The sequence below is a fragment of the Ictidomys tridecemlineatus genome, chromosome 4 (genome assembly GCF_052094955.1).
Source record: "Ictidomys tridecemlineatus isolate mIctTri1 chromosome 4, mIctTri1.hap1, whole genome shotgun sequence".
Taxonomy (NCBI): domain Eukaryota; kingdom Metazoa; phylum Chordata; class Mammalia; order Rodentia; family Sciuridae; genus Ictidomys; species Ictidomys tridecemlineatus.
Window position 1 is genome coordinate 5,765,558 of NC_135480.1, and position 14,941 is coordinate 5,780,498.

The window sequence follows — 14,941 nt, forward strand, 5'->3', positions numbered from 1 at the left end:
CATCTCTTCTCCCCTGCAGTCGCCTCCTTCTCCGCCTGCCTGGGTGGCCGCCATGGGCCGGAAGCGGCTCGTCACTGACTCCTACCCTGTTGTGAAGAGGAAGGAGGGGCCCGCTGGGCACAGCAAGGGGGAGCTGGCACCAGAACTAGGTCTCTGAGGTGTGGGGGGCTGGAGGAGTGGACATGTAGGGACCCTAGAGGACTGTGGGCGGGGGACAGACTGAAGGGGAAGCTAGCCCTTCTCTACTTCCGTCCGACCCAAGGTCTGGCCGCGGGATGGCAGAGTTAAGGGGGTGGGGACAGAGCCAGGAACAGTGGTACAGCTGTAAGGCCAGGGGCAGGACAAAGGCCTGGGCAGGCCTGAGGAGCAGCCTGTCGTTGCAGGGGAGGAGCCCCAGTCCCCCAGCGAGGAGGCAGCGGAGCTGGAGCTGCTGAGGCAGTTTGACTTGGCCTGGCAGTATGGGCCCTGCACAGGTGAGAGTCCCACTCGCCACCCGTCCCAGCCCACAGAGCGCATCTTGGAGCTGGTCCTGTCACCCAGGTCTGGGAAATAATACAAGTATCTGCCTGCCTCTTGGACACTGTCTCCTGAGAATGGTGTGGGGGGGGGGCGCACAGCCTCTCAAGACAAACCCTACACAGTGTGTTCTCTAGCCTGGACTCTTCTTACCCCCTTGAATCCCCTGAGTCTTCTTCACACCCTGGCAGGGATCACACGGCTGCAGCGCTGGCTTCGGGCAGAGCAGATGGGCTTGGAGCCTCCCCCAGCAGTGCGTGAGGTGCTGAAGACCCACCCAGGAGATCCCCGCTTCCAGTGCAGGTTAGGATAGGTCAAGAGGGCTTTCAGGGGAGGCAGGGCCTTCTCTCCCCTGACCTGAGGGAGAAATGGATGTGGGCTTGGAGGTACTTGCTGAGCAGGCAAAAAGGGTCTCCAAGGTGCCTGGCTCAGGAAGACAGGTTACTTTAATAATCCTAATCCCTATGAGGTAATGGCAGGGGGTGGGTAGGAGGCACCCAGGTCCAAAGAACAATCTATTTAGTACAAAGGGACTAAAAACAATGACCAATGATTGGAGCTGATGAAGTCACATTAAGGGACTTAATTGAGTCCCTCCCCCCTCCCACCCTATCTTCCACAGCCTCTGGCATCTCTATCCCCTTTGAGATACTACCTAGGCCCTCCTGTCCTTGGCACTCCTGCTAGCTGAGAACTTCAGAAGAGAAGTGACAATCAGTTGCTGCTGCTGAGCCCAGCCCTGCTGTAGAAGAACATTTGTCAGGCCAAGCAAGTCTGGAGGTCTCCATGCTCAGCACCTCTAACCAATAGGTGCCTACAGCCCCCTGTGAGAACCTACACAGCTGAAGCACATTACCTCCTAGATGTAAAGTGGCCTCTGGGGACAAGGACCTGGCCATGGCCTTACAATGCCTGCCATACTCTTCCTAAACTAAGGCATTGCAGTCTTGTGCACAGCCAGGTGCAGGTGGATGCAGCAGGAGGTGAAGATGGACTCCCATTGCAGGCTGGAAAGCTCAGAGCAGGAACTGGTTGAGCTCACAGGGCAAGGGGTTCACCAATGCTTATAATAAAGAACAATGAGTTGAATTTTAACCACTAGTCCCCACTGTGGCCTTGCTTTAGATGGCAGTCCCCTGCTAGTTAGGCAGGACAGCCAGCGCCTTTCCTTTTCCTGACAGACTCAGAACCTCCACTAGAGCTGAGCAACCTCTAGTGCCCCCTGCTGGTACACAGGAAAACAACTCTCTATAGTCACCTTCTCTAAATAACCAGGGAAAACTTGCCAGAAGTGCTTGCTGAACACCTACTCTGCCAGTGTTGACCACCATGCAAACATGGGCACTTGACCAGAGTGGGATCCATGCAAGCCATAGATCATAAGGTCCAGAGAGATCTACATATGCCCAGAAAGCATCTCTTCTTCCTGTATCTGGGGGCTATCTAGATCCAAAGCAGGGCTGGGACAAGTCTCAACTTGCAGTACATGACCATCTGAGAAGCTTTGGGAGGGAGCTGACTGGAGCTAGGAACAATGCTTAGGGGACTCTGGGTCAGGGCACGACATGGAGAAGGGAATCAGTAAACTCTCATATGGCATTACTTTCATATTACCATCCTGGTGTGGACAGAGATGGCATATTCACTCCTTAGAAACAGGCCTTGCGAGACTAAGAGCCTTTTTTTTTTTTTAAGTTGTAGATGGACACAATGCCTTTATTTCATTTGTTTATTTTTATGTGGTGCTAAGGATTGAACCCAGGGCCTCACACATGCTAGACAAGCGCTATATCACTGAGCCACAACCCCAGCCCCAACTAAGAGCCTTTTTAACGTCCATGTTATGGAACATGGACAATGTCTCAGGTAATTTAAATGGATCATCTTTTTTTTTTATGGATAGAACAAGAGATCTTTTTTTTCCTTTTTTTTTTTTTTGAGAGAGAGAGAGAATTTTAATACTTATTTTTTAGTTTTTCGGTGGACACAGCATCTTTGTATGTGGTGCTGAGGATCAAACCCGGGCTGCATGCATGCCAGGCGAGCGCGCTACCGCTTGAGCCACATCCCCAGCCCTAAATGTATTATCTTTAATTTTCCTAAAAAAATCTTCCAGTAGATTTTTACAGAGAGGGGATCTGAAACTCAAAAAGGTTCAGAGTTGGGTGCAATGGCACATGCCTGTAATCCCAGCGGCTTGGGAGGCTGAGGCAGGAGAATCGTGAGTTCAAAGCCAGCCTCAGCAAAAGTGAGGTGCTAAGCAACTCAGTGAGATCCTGTCCCTAAATTTTAAAAAAGTACAAAAAAAAAGGGTTGGGGATGTGGCTCAGGTGCCCAAAAGCACACAGCAGGTAAATGGTGTAGAGACCAGGGACCACATGCAACAGACTCTTCCAATTCACACCATGTCCCCTGCTGTGGGAGGCCGACATAGCATGTAACCAAGGTTTGCTTCCCCTCCTGATTGGTGTGGCCCTGTCAGTCACCCCGTGCTCTGGTTGCTTAAGTAACTGAAGACGGTAGCCCCGATATTGAGGGCAGAGGAAACGCAAGTGTGTCTTCGTGCATGGGTGTGCCTTCCTACATCCCCAGGGATCTAGCTGTGCTCACCTGTTCCTTTGTGATATTACCCCTTGTCATGTTTGGGATAGAATGTTCCGTGGAAATGCCCTTTGTTTGTGTCCCCTTCTCTTACTCTTGGGTGTGGCCTTCCTAGATGTCAGTCAACCTCCTGACAGCAGACATGAAGCTAGACTCAGCCCCTTGAAACCTGACCCCTTACCTCATTTGAATGGCTTCTTCTCAATAAAAGGGGTCAGCATGTGCACATCCGCTTGCTCTCTTTCTTTGGACCCTTAAGGTCAGAGGAGCCGTCATAGCACCCCCAAAGAAAAAGGTATTTCTGTCTCTTGTGTTCCCCTGGAGTGATCCTGAAGTGCTTTAGTCGAAAGAATTGACACCTCCCGCAACACCCTGCCCAGATGCTAAGCCCTAACTATGTGCCAGGCACCAAAGGTCCCTGTGGATGTTACTGATGCTACAGAGACAGACAAAACAAATGTGGAAATTAATTATGATGGTGGTAAGCAATTTACGGTGGGGTGGGGGGCCAGAATGCCAGGGAAGCTATTTGGAGGGGTTGAGCAGCAAAGGTCTCTGGCAAGGTGGCATTTGAGAGAACTAGTGGCAGTAAGAGACAAGTCTGGTAGCTGTGTTAGTGTTCCAGAACAACAAGTAGAAAGCTCCATGGCAGGAGCATTTCCAGCTTTGTTCAAGGAATATTATGAATGTTGGTATCACCTGCGCTGAAGGGAGGGGAATGAGGAATGAGGCCAGACAGATGACAGGACAGTCCCATGAATCCTTGCAGGCCATGAAGAGAAATCTGGATTTTATTCTGAGTGAGGGGGGAGATCACTGGAGGGGTTTAAGCAATGAAATCATTGAACTTATGACTGCAGTGTGGGTGGAGAACAGACAGTAGAGCTGGAAGAAGACCGTTACCAAGACATTCATTCAGGAGGCTGCTGGAGTCGGCCTGGTGAGAGGTGCCAGTGATCTGACCAGGGTAGGGAGGTAGAGCTGGTAAGAAGTGCCAGATTCTGCATTTTGAAGGGAGAACTGACAGGGCTTACTGATCTTAACTTGCTGATCTTGAAGGACAGGAACCAAGGATAACTGCCCAGGTTTTGGAGGAGGTGAATGGAAGAACAGAGTTTCCATTAGTAAAATGGGAAGGATGTGAGAAAGGGTGGGGAATCAACAGTTCAGTTTTAGACATGTTGGATTTGAAGTGTCTGCGACAAATCCCAATGGAGATGAGTTCAGGCAGAGAGTACGTTAAGTCTGGCATTCTGGGGAAATCTAGATTTGAGATATTACTTTGGGGATCTTTCAGATGGCATTTAAAGCCAAAGAATGCATAGGATTTCCTAAGTGAGAGTAGATGGAGATTAGAAGTGGTCCAAGGACAGTCCTGCAACTTCCTACGTTCAGGGGCCAAGAAGGAGGTAGGAGCAGCTGGTGAGGCCAGATCAGCAGAGGAGGGCTGGCAGGCCTGCGCCAGAAAGGCTGATAAAGTGCAGCCTGTTGGGTCTGGCCATGCAGAGGGCACGGAGACTTTGATGACAGCAGTTTTGTGGAGTGGCAGCTGAAGTAGAAGCAGGGAGTGTGCCAATGCCAATATTCTTTCAAGGGCTTTTTATTGTACAGGGAACAGAGACCTGGAGTGGTAACTAGAGAGAGTATGGGATCAAGGCGGGGATTTGTGCTTGGTTTTTTTGCCTTTTGTTTTAGATGAAGTGATAGTGCAGCACAATCGCACCACGAAGAGAATGGTCCAACAGGGATGGGAGGAGATGCTGCAGGATACAGGGCATAATTGTATGAGGTCTTCATGAAGGTCAGGCAGGCCAAGAACTAGTAGTACATGAGGAGGAGGGTGGCCTTCAGGGAAGTGGATGAGGTCGGGGGAGATTTGGGAGGTGAAATATCAGAGAAGCAGATGTTTACTGGCAGCCTGGCATTGCAGGGAGGAATGTTTGCTAAGCGCTTGTCCCTACCATCTGCTGTGCTGAACACACCTAGAATGTTACCTAGTTGAGTCTTCATCATGTATTATCTGTGTTTTACACATAAGGAAACTGAGGCTGAGAGGAAATGTGCCTTGCTTAATCAACACCAGGGCCAGAATTCACAGACAGCCTGTCTTCCCACCCATTTGCCCCACACCTGCACTCCAGATGCTTAGGATGGTGTTGACAAGATAAGGCCTACATATGGGGAAAGTTAAAATCCCATGTAGTACAAGCACTGCCCCAGGCAGCCTAGGAAAGCTACAGACACCATGCTGTCTGGATTGCTCAGAGGCAGAGAGCAGCATGGGATGGCCCTCCAGGAGGAGCCTGGGTACTGGTATTACTCCTCCCTCACCTCACCTGCATGCAGCCCTTTACCAGCGGCATCCCTGCTTGTGGGACCTACCCCCTGCAGGTTGGATGTAGTGCTCCACTCTGAATGTTCTTTTTTTTTTTTTAAAGAGAGAGAGAGAGAGAATTTTTTTAATATTTATTTTTTAGTTCTCGGCGGACACAACATCTTTGTTGGTATGTGGTGCTGAGGATCAAACCTGGGTCGCACGCATGCCAGCATGCCAGGCGAGCGCGCTACTGCTTGAGCCACATCCTCAGCTCTACTCTGAATGTTCTTAGCAGTTCTATGTCTTATCTTTACAATCTGCCGATTTTGCATTCCTCTCTGTGATAATGTCTAGAGCAGTTGTTTTAACATAAATAGATGAAGTTCTTTATTACCAAGTACAATGAATCCTCCAGGGAAATGAGCGTGTGTGGCCTAGGACTGGCTTCAGATGCTCTGGTCACACCTGCCACAGCCTCACTCAGTCTGAGAAACACTGCAGAAATACTAAGCAGAGCATCTCCTCAAAAGGAAAAGAGAAGCAGCCAGTCCTTGAAGGGTGAGGAAGAGTAGGAAGGCAAAGGATGGCATTCCAGCTGGAGGAGCCAGCTGGACAAAGACAACCCAGAGGGGCTGGGGTGTGTGGCCAGGGATGAGGGGTCCTCTGTGAGGACCAGCACTGTGTACTGCATTTCATCCTCACAGCCACCCAAGAAATGACTATACAATTCCTTATAAGTGATTTTAAAGAGGAAACTCAGGCACAGAGAATTAAATCCTTGTCCAAGGCCACATAGCATGTGGGCTTGCACTCTTAAAACACATGGAATAACTCCAGTGAGGTAGGCTGTGGCCAAAAAAGAGGCTCTTGAGCCTGAGGCTAAGGAACTCTGACTATATCTACGATGATGTGAATGCAGGTTTGGGGGCCCGAATTGAAAAGATAAAAGGAATCATCCTGGACAATCTGTCTGGTCAGGTATGAAAGGGAGACTAGGAGATCTGGTGTGTGCAGGGTGGGGGGATCACTTCAGGCAGGAAGACATAGTGGGAAGCTACTGAATATTCAAGACATGGGGTGCTGAGAGACCCTGGATTAGCAGCTACACCAGGAAGGACAAAGAACTGCAAGGGATGTTGCAAAATAGATTGGCATGATTTGCGATTTGTGTTTGGGAAGGGAAGATTGGGTAGGAGGCATGAGGCATGACTCAGATTTTGGGTTTGGGTGGATGAAAATGCTGATGCCATGGACAGAAAAATGGAAATTGGGAAGGAGGAAGACAGGAGGAAGAAGACAGGAGGGGGAGACAGGACAACTTTATACACAGTTAGCTTGAGATGATGGCAGGACACCCAAATGGAAACATCTGGTACGAGGTGTCAATGCAGAGCCCAGGTCCAACAGATGGTGGCATTCAGGGGCAGAGAAGAATCACCTGTACAGAGGTGATCTATGAATCCAGCAGTATGAGAATAAAGAGAGGCAGGAAGAGGCAGATAAGAAGACCAGGATGAAATATCAAAAACAATGGAAACCATTCCACTAGGGTAAAAGGCCACTGGCCACATAACACGTAGTTTTATGGCTATCTTGGATTCACAACACTGCACTCTTTGTACCCCCTTCACTGGGAGAGAAGGGTCTTCTACCTGCCTAGGGTGGGGTCCAGGACATACTCCTTTTAGAAGGCCTGTCTCCTCTTTTACCAGGCAGTGCCCCACCTTGGGACAAGGGACACCTTGTCAAGAGGATAAGTTTCACAACAGTCCAAACATGGTGAATCCAATATAAACATAATCAGGGCACTCATTTTTTCATTTAACAAGTGCATACAGGCACCTGTTAGTGTGTACTGTATGTGGAATAAAGGTTTCCAGTCCACCCTTCGATACATGAAAAGATGCTCAGCTTTTTTCTAATTTGACCAGCAAAATCTCAGCTGTTTATATCTGTTGGCAAGGCTTAGGGGAAACAGGTGGGAGCCCAAAGTAATACAACCTTTGGGGAGGAATTTGGTAGCACAAATACAATGACACCTAGCCTAGGCAATTAGTGAGACCCTGTCTCAAAATTAAAAAAAAAAAAAAGGGCTGGGGATGTCTCTCAGAGGTAAAGTACCCTTTGGTTCAATCTCTAGTATAAATGGATAGATAGATAGATAGATAGATAGATAGATAGATAGATAGATAAGTTGGAGGGGAGTAGCAGGGGAAGGAGAGAAAAGAGACAGGGAGGAAAGAAAGGGACCAACGAGCACTTCTGCATCAACAGCCCAATAGAGTGAGACCAAAGTACATATAAGAGGGCCTGGGATATAGCTCAGTGGTAGAGTACTGCCTGCCAAACATAAAAGGCTCTGGGTTTGATTCCCACAAAAAAATTTTTTTTGGAAGTAGAAGAGTCAGGCATGGCAGTGCATGCCTGTAATACCAGGGACATGGGAGGTTGAGGCAGGGGGATTACAAGTTTGAGGCCAATCTGGGCAACTAAGGAAGACCCTATCTCAAAATAAATATTAAGGACTGGGGTTGTGGCTCAGAGGAAGACCACTTGCCTAGCAGCGTGAGGCACTGGGTTCGATCCTCAGCACCACATAAAAACAAAATAAATGTTTTTTTTTTTAAATATTTATGGATGAACTCTTTTTTCTTTTAAATATTAATTTTTTTAGTTGTAGTTGGACATAATATCTTTATTCTGTTTATTTATGTGGTGCTGAGGATGGAACCCAGGGCCTCGCATGTGCTAGGTGAGTGTTCTACCACTGAGCCACAATCCCGAATAAATATTAAAAGAGCTGAGGATGGAGCTTGGTGGTAGAGTACCCCTGGGTTCAATCCTCAGTACCAAAAAAAAAAAAAAAAAAAAAAAAAAAAAAGTTGATAGAAGGGGTTTGTGTCCCAGTCCCCAGTCTCAGATGAAGGAACATCTGACCTCCCTGCCACTACACCCATGGTCCAAAGGACTCTGGGAGAGGCCGGTCACAAATGAATCAAGTTGAATTCACTGGTTTTTGTTGCTGAGTAATATTCCATGTGTGAGCAACCATTTATCAGTTGAAGGACATTTGGGGTGTTTCTAGTTTGAGACTCTGATGAATGAAGTCTTGGCAATTCCTGGGTAAATGCCAAGGAATTGGACTGCTGTATTGTATAGCACACATACATTTAATTTTAAAAATATATGCCAATCTGTTTTTCAAAGTGGTTCTACCATTTTACATTCTCATCTGCATAGTGTGAAAGTGTTAATAGCCTTATATCCTCACCAACACTTGCTGTTTGTTATCAGTCTTTTTTTTTTTTTTAGAGACAGAGAGAGAGAATTTTAATATTTATTTTTCACTTTTCGGCGGACACAACATCTTTTTTTTTTTTTTTTTTTTTTTTTTTTTAAAGAGAGAGTGAGAGAGAGGGGGGCACAGAGAGAGAGAAAGAGAATTTTAACATTTATTTATTTTTTCTTAATTCTCGGCGGACACAACATCACTGTTGGTATGCGGTGCTGCTGGGGATCGAACCCGGGCCGCACGCATGCTAGGCGAGCGCGCTACCGCTTGAGCCACATCCCCAGCCCCCGACACAACATCTTTGTTTGTGGTGCTGAGGATCGAACCTGGGCCACACGCACTTTTTTTTTTTTTTTTTTTAAAGAGAGAGAGAGAGAGAGTGTGTGTGTGTGTGTGTGAGTGAGACAGAGAGAGAGAGAGAGAGAATTTTTTTAATATTTATTTTTTAGTTTTCGGCGGACACAACATCTTTGTTGGTATGTGGTGCTGAGGATCGAACCCTGGCCGCAGGCATGCCAGGCGAGCGCGCTACCGCTTGAGCCACATCCCCAGCCCCCGCACGCACTCTTAAATGACATATTCCTGAATGTTGAAATCTCCAAAAATCAAAATTCCTTAATCTAAATCCCCAAACCGGGCTGGGGATGTGGCTCAAGCGGTAGCGCGCTCGCCTGGCATGCGTGGGGCCCGGGTTCAATCCTCAGCACCACATACCAACAAAGGTATGTGCGGAAAAACTAAAAAATAAATATTAAAAAAAATTCTCTCTCTCTTTAAAAAAAAAATAAAGTGTTTAAAATAAATAAATCCCCAAACCACAATCTTTTTTTTTTTTTTAATATTTATTTTTCAGAGGCTGGGGATGTGGCTCAAGCAGTAGCGCGCCCGTCTGGCATGCGTGCGGCCCGGGTTCGATCCTCAGCACCACATACAAACAAAGATGTTGTGTCTGCCAGAAACTAAGAAATAAAATATTAAAATTCTCTCTCTCTCTCTCTCTCTCTCTCTCCTCACTCTCTCTTTAAAAAAAAAAAAAATATTTATTTTTCAGTATTTGGCGGACACAACATCTTTGTTGGTATGTGGTGCTGAGGATCGAACCCGGGCCGCACGCATGCCAGGCGAGTGCGCTACCGCTTGAGCCACATCCCCAGCCCCCAAACCACAATCTTAAAAGATTAAAACCCCAAATGTAGAAATCCCAAAAGGTGGAATCCAGAAGACTGAAATTCTCATGAAAACAAAACAAAAGGCTCTAGAAAAGGTGTGGAAAGCCCAGTTCTGGGGAAGGGATTGGTCATGTGATATGGCAATTATAAAAACTTAAGTTTAAAGATGTGTCATCTGCCAGGTGCAATGCCGCATGCCTATAATCCCAGTGGCTTGGGAGGCTGAGGCAGGAGGATCACAAATTCAAAAACCAGCTTCAGCAAAAAGTGAGCCACTAAGTAACTCAGTGAGATCCTATCTCTAAATAAAATACAAAACAGGGCTGGAGATGTAGCTCAGTGTTCTAGTGTCCCCGAGTTCAATACCCAGTACCAAAAAACAAACAAACAAACAAAACAGACTCAGCAAATTGGCAAGGTCCTCAGCAACTTAGTGAGACCCTGTCACTGAACAAAATATAAAAAAGGCTAGGGATGTGGCTCAGTGGTTAAGCACTTCTAAGTTCAATACCCAGTACAAAAAAAAAAAAAATGTCATTTGCTAGGAGCAGTGGCACATGCTTGTATCCCAGCTACTTGGAAAGCTGAGGCAGGAGGATCTTGAGTTCAAGACCAGGCTGGAAAAGACAGTGAGACTGTCTCATTAAAAACAAGAAAAGAAAGAAAGAAAAAAGAATTACAGGAATTTTTTTAATGAGTTAAAGCTGCATTTACTTGAACAAGGCAATGAAGTTGGGGCTGGGATTGTGACTCAGAGGTAGAGTGCTCACCTGACATGCATGAGGCACTGGGTTCGATCCTCAGCACTACATAAAAATAAATAAAAATAAAGGTATTATATTCAACTACAACTAAAAAATAAATATTTAAAAAAATATTGTGTCCACCTATAACTAAAAAATGAATATTTTTAAAAAGGCAGTGAAGTTACTAACTTAAAAGTAATTATATTATGGTAAGATAAGACACTTAGATAACAATGTTGCTGTTGCTGTTTGATCATCAGAACTGCTTCCAACAATCTGTGGTCTGTATATAAATACATGCCAATGGGATGTCCACCTACACAGAAGCAGGGCACAGAAGGTGGCAAAATTTAATAGGGGATGCATATCAAAATCACATAAAAATTTTTTTTCAGGAAGAGCAGCACCATGTAGAAAATGAATGTGAATATATTCTCCAAGGAAAGCTATGTCAAAAACCAAAACCAACTGGGCACAGTAGCACATGCCTGTAATCCCAGCAGCTCAGGAGGCTGAGGCAGGAGGATCACTCAAAGCCAGCTTCAGCAAAAGTGAGGCGCTAAGTGACTCAGTGAGATACAAAATAGGGCTGGAGATGTGGCTCAGTAGTTGAGTTCCCCTGAGTTCAATCCTGCGTACCAGAAAAAAAAAAAAAAAAAGAAAAACATCACCATGCAAAGACTTCTAAAGAGTTAATTATGCACGCTGGCCAACTCATATGGACTACCTCTGCATAACTGCCCATAATCTATCCTGTAATATTTTTTTATGTGTCAAATTTTCTTTTCTATTTTTCTATTTTTTTCTTTTAAAGTTTTTTCCCACTATTTAAAATTGTCAGCATTTTTTTACAGTTCTTTACTATGCATTTCATCTTTTAAGTTTTTTTATTTATTCTAATTTGTTATATGTGACAGAAGAATGCATTTCAATTCACAATACACATATAGAGCACAATTTTTCATGTCTCTAGTATGCAATTCATCTTTACATTATTTCTAATACTAAAGATGTGTAAAAAATTTTATAAGAGTTCTAGTTTAATGCATTTTTTGCAAATTTGACTCCTTGAAAGTGCACTATTTAGACAATGATTTTATGTGAAAGCAATGTGTATTTATATAAAAATGTTGAAAGTTCCTCAATAAATGAAGAGATACCCTTTTTATACATCTGAATTGTGAAAGATGAAATTTCTTGAGACCTCCATTCTTTGGGCTACTGTATATATATGCAGTGGTGACCCACTGTAGTTTTTGATTCCTCTTCAACGAAAGACTAAGGCTGTCTACATAATTTTTTGGTATTTCAGATGGTTGCAGTTATACAGCTGGGCAACATTTGTTTACCAACCACAGTGGTATGTGTTCACACATTTCACTTTTGACATCTTTCTTTCATTTTTTAAAAAATATGGAACGCTTCAGAATATGCATGTCATCCTTGAATAAGGGCCGTGCTGATCTTCTCTGTATCATTCCAATTTTAGTATATGTGCTGCTGAAGTGAGTACGACATGTTTCTTTATGAATACAGTTTGTCCATATTGGTTATAACCATGTGACTGCTCAGTGTACCTGATGTTTATGCTTGCAAAACTGTATACTATCATTGCCTATTTTTATTGTGTAAAGCAGCCTATGAAGTGCTCTACTGATTTTTATGTTTCTTAAATCCTCTTTTTAAAAAAATATAGATAAATGTATTTTAAATTTTTTTCCCAGAATTATATTTTTGAGATTTTTATCTTTTGGGATTTCAGACTTAAGTGTTTGATCTTTTAGGATTCCAACATTTGGGATCATGGAGTTTGGGGTTGTAGCCCAAACTTTCCTTCACATATGAGACAGGTAATTTTCCCCTTTTATTCTGTTAATGTCCTATATTACATCCAATGATTTTAAACAGATATCCAACTTTATGTTACTGGGTTGATCATTATCTTTTCTTATTGTTGGATTTTTTTTGCTGGGTCTGGAGTTTTCCATGTAGGAAGAGTTTTAAATTACAAATTCAGCTTCTTTAGCACTACAGGGATATTCAGAGTTTATATCTACTTGTGACATTGTTGGCAAGTTGTTTTTGAATAATTTGTTCATTTTATCCAAGTTCTCTACTTTGTTGTCATAAAGTTGTTCATACTCCATTAATACTTTAGTATCTAAAAATCTATGGTGACATCACTCACTTCTGATAATTGGTAATTCATATTTTCTTTCTGTTTTTACTCAATCTTGCTAGAGATTTATCAATTTTAATTTTTTTCCAAGAATGAACTTTTGTCTTTAACTTGCTCTTTTCCTAATTTATTCTTTTTTTTTTTGCAAGTGGTTTTAATTATTTTACCACAATTTCCCCTTGTTTTTTACTATAATTTATTCTTGAGATATCCACATAACATAAAATTCACCTTTTTTATTACATTATTATTACTTGGACTTCTTAGCTTCCAGAACTATGAAATAAACCTCTTTCCTTTATAGGTTACGCAGTTTTCTGTGTTCTATTATTATCATTATTATTACTTTATTTTGAAACAAATTCTCACTAAGTTGCTTAGGGCCTCACTAAATTGCTGAGGCTGGCCTTGAACTTGTGATCTTCCTGACTCAGACTCCCAAATCACTGTTATTACAGGTGTGCACTACCACACCTGGCCCTCAGGTGTTTAGTATAGCAACAGAAAACAAACTAAAACATTTAGCTAATGTTCCATCTGTGCTTGAAACAAATATTCATCCTGCAGTTATTAGGTGGAGATGTTTACTGTCAATTATATCATGATAGTTGAAAATACTGTTCAGATTTTCTATATTGTACTGCTTTTTGGTCTAGTTGTTGTCTCAGTTACTGATTAGAGAGGTTTTTAAATATCTGGCTACAATTGTGCATCTGTTTTTCCCTTCAGTTTGTCATTTTTTGTAGCTTTGTTATTAGGATTGTATCTTTCTGTTTAATTGACCCTTTTCTAAATGTCTAATTTTCTTTATCTTAAAGTTTACTTGGTCTGATGTTCATATAGCCAACAAGAATTCTTATATATTCTATTTGCATAATACATTATTTTACTTTCTGTGTACATTAAAAGTGTTTCTTTTAGATATATAGTGAGTTTTGATTTCTGTATGTGTGGGAGAGGTACTAGGGATTGAACCCAGGGTGTCATATGTTGTAGACAAGTATTCTACCAATGAACCAGTCCTCCAGCCTGAATCTTGACTTTTTAATATTGTCTAATAATCCCTTTTAATGGGAGTATTAAATTGTAGGTTTTATATTTAAAGGAAGTATTAATATGGTTGGGTTTAAGTCTACATTAGTTTGTTGGAGTTGTACTACAGATTCTTTGTTTCCCTCAAAATCTTTTTTTTTAAATTTATATGCAGTGCTGAGAATCAAACCTAATGCCTCACTCATATAAGGCAAGCACTCTACCACTGAGCCACACAACCCCAGCCCTGTATCCCTCAAAATTCACATGAAAGAAACTTAATCTTCAATGCAACAGTGTTGGCAGGAGAGGCCTTCAGGAGGTTTCAGGTCATGAGACTGCACTCACAGATGGATTAATGCCACTATAGGAGTGGATGTGAGAGTGGATTCAATACTCTTGTCCTTCTCCTCCTTTGCCACATGACAGCATGGAGTTCATTCTCTCTTGTACTTCTTTCTACCTTCTACCATGTGCAGACACAGTAAGGTCCTCACAAGCTGTGATTGCTTGATCTCGGACGCCTCCAGAACTATGAAATAAATTTCTGTTCTCTGTAAATTACTATGTCTTACAGGGCACAGTGGTATACACCTATAATTCCAGTGACTCGTGAGGCTGAGGCAGGCAGATTGCACATTAAAAGCCAGTCTTAGCAACTCTGTGAGACCCTCAGCAACTTAACAAGACCCTGTCTCAAAATAAAAATTAAAAAGGGCTTGGGATGTAGCTCAGTGGTAATGCACCACTAGGTTCAACCTCCAGTACCACTCCATAAAATTAGTTTCAGGTAAGCACAAAACAAACACAGATTGCCTAACAAAGAACCACAGATAAGTGTCTTAAACAACAGAGATTAATATTCTTACAATTCTGGAGGCTAGAAATATGAGATCTGTTTGCAGGATTAATTCCTTTTAAGGGTCCATAAGAAAAGGATCTAGGGGTTGGGGATGTGGTTCAAGCGGTAGCGCTTGCCTGGCATGCATGCGGACCGGGTTCGATCCTCAGCACCACATACAAACAAAGATGTTGTGTCCACCAAAAATTAAAAAATCAATAATAAAATTCTCTCTCTCTTTAAAAAAA

The 14,941-nt window shown here is 43.3% G+C and overlaps 1 protein-coding gene and 1 non-coding gene across 2 annotated transcripts; one reads left to right on the forward strand and one right to left on the reverse strand.

Annotated features, from left to right (window-relative positions):
• The first annotated feature begins 14 nt into the window (after positions 1–14).
• Positions 15–1,611, forward strand: Pold4 (DNA polymerase delta 4, accessory subunit). The gene is made up of 4 exons (XM_005333351.5): positions 15–149; positions 384–473; positions 708–819; positions 1,139–1,611. The coding sequence occupies exons 1-4, from the start codon at positions 53–55 to the stop codon at positions 1,161–1,163; spliced, it is 324 nt and encodes a 107-aa protein (XP_005333408.3). The 5' UTR covers positions 15–52; the 3' UTR covers positions 1,164–1,611.
• Positions 1,612–12,048: 10,437 nt separating this feature from the next.
• LOC120890076 (U6 spliceosomal RNA) lies at positions 12,049–12,154 on the reverse strand. The gene has a single exon (XR_005734338.1). It is a non-coding gene; the product is annotated as a U6 spliceosomal RNA (small nuclear RNA).
• Positions 12,155–14,941: the final 2,787 nt, after the last annotated feature.